The following is a 5,322-nucleotide window of genomic DNA, read 5'->3' on the forward strand; positions in this document are numbered from 1 at the left end:
ATGCAATTGGCATGCTGACTGCAGGAATGTCCACCAGAACTGTTGCCAGGGAATTTAATGTTAATTTCTCTTTCTTCTGGAAGCTGAACATGTCCCAGTTCTTCCTTGGCCTGCATACTCACCAGACATGTCACCCGTTGAGCATGTTTGGGATGCTCTGGCTCAACATGTACAACAGCGTGTTCCAGTTCCCGCCAATATCCTTCAACTTCGCACAGCCGTTGAAGAAGAGTGGGACAACATTCCACAGGTCACAATCAACATCCCTGATCAACTCTATGTTGCGAAGGAGATGGTTCGCTGCATGAAGAAAAATAGTGGTCACATCAGATACTGACTGGTTTTCTGATCCATGCCCCTTCTGTGACCAACAGATGCATATTTGTATTCCCAGTCATGTAAAATCCATAGATCAGGACCTAATGAATTCATTTCAATTGACTGATTTCCTTATATGAGCTGTGACTCTGTAAAATCTTATGTGGCATGTTTTATTTCTGCTCAGTATAGATAATTTTCTTTTATATTTTTGCTGGGGGCTCCTTTTGATAAATCAATACATGTCAGATTTTTAGTTTAGGCTACAATTTTTAAAAAAGGCTGTGGAAATGTTAGCTAACTTGAGGTGAGTGCTGCTCATGATCATCTTGTCTAGTCGGCTCATTAATTACACGTTGCCATGTTGTGTAGTTTTAACAAGGGTCATTTATTTTTGCTCTTCAGTCACTTAGTAACCGAGGCCCCCGACAAAAACACTTGACTGGTCTGACAATCAATGTGATTTTGTTTTGACGGAATCTCTGTATAGGCCTTAGTTTTCTGTCCGGGCTAATACGCGGAGGTGATGAAAGCTAATCTATTCGTTTGCTCATCTAGCTCTGCTCAGAAACAGTCAGCATGCTATAATGTAGCCTAAATCAAGTATAGGCATATTTTTTGCTTCATCGCGTATATAGGCAACTCCAAACCCCTGCGACAGTTATGAAATATGAAGCGCGTATATAGGCAACTCCAAACCCCCTGCGAAGGTTATGAAATATGAAGCGCGTATATAGGCAACTCCAAACCCCCTGCGAAGGTTATGAAATATGAAGCGCGTATATAGGTAACTCCAAACCCCTGCGAAGGTTATGGAATATGAAGCGCGTATATAGGCAACTCCAAACTCCTGCGAAGGTTATGAAATATGAAGCGGGACACATGCTTTTGAAAACAGGATTGCTATTCTTTTTTTAAATTATTATGATGATGACGGTAAGACCCTATGCCTGCTCCCTAACAAAGTGGAGTGAGGATAGGAAAGAGATGAAACATGGATGACACAAATATAAGCATTGGATTGGGCTCTGTTTTGAAACAACTGTTGTTGTTGTTGACATTGTTCCAGTGACAAGTGAGGGTCAAAATGTTTTTTTTCTTCTGTTTATATTTTATTTTTACTATAAAATACTTTGTGTTGACTATTATTGGGTAGATGAGTCTTGTCTGTTTTAATGAACAATTTCATTTCATTTGGATGTCACAGCCATGGCTGCACAGATCCATAGCATTGGCCTTATTCAACTAAAAATATGCTTTTCTTTTCACAATTATTTTGTTAGTCATAATGTTTCTTAGGACCTGCCTAAGTTAATTAACAATGAATTTATATTTTAATGGGTTTATTCAAATAGAAGCCCACCCACATCTGCGCACCACTACTACCACTTGTCCCCGCCATGCGCATGGGAGATATGAACGATGTGTGCAGTCAAGAAAATGGTTAAAATCGGCCTGTTTGTACGAGGGTCATATAAATATTTCCCAATTGTTTTGTTGTTGAGGCTAAATACCGTAAAATCAGTATCATATTCATATTGCAGGCTTTCAGCAAAAAAACATTTACAGTTTTTCCAATTCTTTTGTTTGTCACTATGACCGCTGAATGACGTCCTAGCTCAAAGGAACGCACAAGTGATAGCGATCTAAGGATTGGATATGAGGTTCCCGTGTAGAGCCAATCACAATCATTTGGAGGCGCGGTTATCAAGCCATACGGAAGTTACTGCGCATTCCACGTTTTCGAAGGTGAGTCAGTTTTATGTTGTTGAACAATGTATTTTTTTTTTTTTTTTTTACAAAAATCACAACGTGAACATGGTCATTTAATGTGCGCAGTAGTTACTGTTTTACCAGTGAATGAAGTGTGAGCTTCAAAAGAAACAAGCGTAGTTTACAAGCTGTAGTTGACAGCTAACTTTAGCTTGCTAGGTCCATTGGTTGACTCCAGTACCTTTTGCATTCTGGATGACATGACGAGTTTTACTGTCATGTAGTTAATCTATGTAACTAGTCGGCTCATATAAAAACGAACTACCTATGTAATCCGAAGTTTTGTAACTAGCTACTATTAACTAGCTATTGAGGCCTATTTGTGGTTGTGACTCAGTCAAGTCGTTAGCTAACTAGCTAGGCTGGATACCCGACCTTGAATTTCTATGTCGGGCATAAATTTACGTAAACGGTCCTGAGAGTAAACAGGGCAGAATGTTTAATATAATTCTATTTTAACTCACTTTAGCAGTTGTATCCGTGTTTGGTCCTTTCACAGGTAGGAATGTGAGATAATATATCCACAGGAAAGAATAATGACATTTTATATTTTCTCAGTGTCTTCAAATGTGTATTACCTGAATCATGCACAGAACCATGTAAACGCGTGAGAAGTCAGTGAGAGGAAACTGTCCTGATCCAAACGCTAATTTATCCCTGCTGTTGAATGTGTATATTTAACCTTTATTTAACTAGGCAAGTCAGTTAAGAGCAAACTCTTATTTTCAATGACGGTCTAGGAACAGTGGGTTAACTGCCTTGTTCAGGGGCAGAACGACAGATTTGTACCTTGTCAGCTCGGGGATTCGATCTTGCAACCTTTCGGTTACTCGTTTTGACGCTCTAACCACTAGGATGCCCCAAATCCAATGTAATTCAACTTTGGATCTACAGGCTACTAACCAGCTAAGTAACTTGCATATATAGCTAGTTTTATTGTGCAGTTTCATTTGATGTCAAGTCTTTTTGTGTGTGTGCCATTCACCAAAAAGTAATTTAGTTTCAATAAAAGGTCAACAAAACAGTCTTGTGTTGATATGTAAAACCTGTGGTGCCATGCTGTCTCTCCTCGTACTACAGGGAAGGGAAGACCCAGGTATTTAAAAAGTCCTTAGTTGAACCCTCTCTGTGTTTTCTCCCAGGCTGAACACATCCTGTCACTGAGCAGTGGCCTTTCTAGATCCTTGAATGAACAAATTAAAAACTGCCACTGCCATCCTCAGTTTGTTTCCTTTTTGTAAACCTGAATTACCACAGCAGCTACTAACTCTCTCACTCTCTCTCACTCTCTCTCACTCTCTCTCACTCTCTCTCACTCTCTCTCACTCTCTCTCACTCTCTCTCACTCTCTCTCTCACTCTCTCACTCCCTCTCACTCTCTCTCACTCTCTCTCACTCTCTCTCACTCTCTCTCTCACTCCCTCTCTCACCCTCTCTCCCTCTCTCCCTCTCTCCCTCTCTCCCTCTCTCCCTCTCTCCCTCTCTCTCTCCCTCTCCCCCTCTCTCCCTCTCTCCCTCTCCCCCTCTCCCCCTCTCCCCCTCTCTCCCTCTCACTCTCTCTCACTCTCTCTCACTCTCTCTCACTCTCTCTCACTCCCTCTCACTCTCTCTCACTCTCTCACTCCCTCTCACTCTCTCTCACTCTCTCTCACTCTCTCTCTCACTCCCTCTCTCACCCTCTCTCCCTCTCTCCCTCTCTCCCTCTCTCACTCTCTCTCACTCTCTCTCACTCTCTCTCACTCTCCCTCTCCCACTCCCTCTCCCTCTCCCACTCTCACTCTCACTCTCTCTCCCCAGTGAGCCAGCCCCAGTTAGGTCCAGTCATTATGTGGCCAGTGTTATGGATGTCCATGCGTACCTACGCCCCCTACATAACCTTCCCGGTGGCCTTCGTGGTGGGGGCGGTGGGGTACCACCTGGAGTGGTTCATCAGGGGGGACACCACCCTTAAACCTGGGGAGGAGAAGAGCATCGTGGAGCTGAGGGAGGATAGGAAGCTGGAGGAGGGGGCAGGACGGGACAGCACCCAGGTCCTCAGTCTCAAAGAGAAGCTGGAGTTTACCCCCAGGGCAGCGTTGGACCGCAACCGACCCGAGAAGAGCTAACCGTGCCTGGGGTTTAGGCTGACTGGTGTCCATCACTCCTAGTCCTGGATCAAGGGGTGAAGGGAGTGGAATGATGGATATAAACCCTGGTTTCCTGATGCTATGTAATGGCCAATGAGAGGCGTTGAAGCCACTGGTCGGCCATATTGGTACTCCCCAGAAGAAGCAGTCCTCTATAGGAGTGAATTCTGCAGTATTTCAATGACATTTTTCAAGGAGAAAATTAAATGTTTTAAAGTATTTTGTTGTTGTAGTGGGGACAGTAACTTTAGAACTTTCCAAAAAAATTATACTTTAAGAAAATTATATTATTTTTTTATTTTGTTTAGTTCACATCATTTGAGAGTGGATTAAGGTGTCTGTAATGGAATACACGTGACGAAAACAAAGGGGATCACAATAAAGGCATTTCTATAGCAACCAAAAATATTTTCTACAATGGTGGAGAAACAGTGCCCCCTGTCAGTCATCTAGGGTGTGTGTAAATCTATCATTGGTGTTGAAGGTGCTTACCAAAGGGGATCGGAGTCATCTTCTCCTCAACATACACACTCCAGCCAATCGTTGTCACTCGTATGCCCAAAAGCACTGGCATCATACTGTACTTGAACATCATTGGCTTGGGCACCTGTGGTGGCACTGTTCTGTTTGAGACTGGAGGATCATGGGAAATGGAGTCTTTTGTTTTAGGGTGCTGAATATCCACGAACCTCATTAATGATTTATGATTCTCTCGCTGTCTCTCATATGTATACACCCACACACAAATATAGGCTACTGGTTATTCAATTTTCATACTTGTGATCATGTCCACCACATAAACCATTGGAGAATGTTGGTCTGTATTTTCAAAGTTTAGTAAATAAGTTTAGTATATAAATCCCTGGGCACTCAATCTGATGACTACCGCTGGGGTAACTCCTGATAAGGCATCGCTCTCTTCTGCTCCTCAGATGCTGATGAAAGAACAAAGAACCCTTATTGTCTGCGTGTGCGTGAGAGACTTTCAATGTGTCTTCATATTTTAAAATATCATGAAAGAGAAGACCGCGTCATAAAATGACTGAATTAAATTTGAATGAACCCGAGTGCCGATGTAGAATAACACAGAAGGGATGAAGAAAGA

At 42.5% G+C, this 5,322-nt stretch overlaps 1 protein-coding gene across 1 annotated transcript; it reads left to right on the top strand.

The window, feature by feature from the left end:
- Nucleotides 1–1,922: 1,922 nt before the first annotated feature.
- On the top strand, nucleotides 1,923–5,322 carry smim12 (small integral membrane protein 12). Its single transcript, XM_036971384.1, has 2 exons — nucleotides 1,923–2,067; nucleotides 3,889–5,322. The coding sequence occupies exon 2, from the start codon at nucleotides 3,918–3,920 to the stop codon at nucleotides 4,194–4,196; it is 279 nt and encodes a 92-aa protein (XP_036827279.1). The 5' UTR covers nucleotides 1,923–2,067; nucleotides 3,889–3,917; the 3' UTR covers nucleotides 4,197–5,322.

Source organism: Oncorhynchus mykiss, chromosome 32 (genome assembly GCF_013265735.2).
Source record: "Oncorhynchus mykiss isolate Arlee chromosome 32, USDA_OmykA_1.1, whole genome shotgun sequence".
Taxonomy (NCBI): Eukaryota; Metazoa; Chordata; class Actinopteri; order Salmoniformes; family Salmonidae; genus Oncorhynchus; species Oncorhynchus mykiss.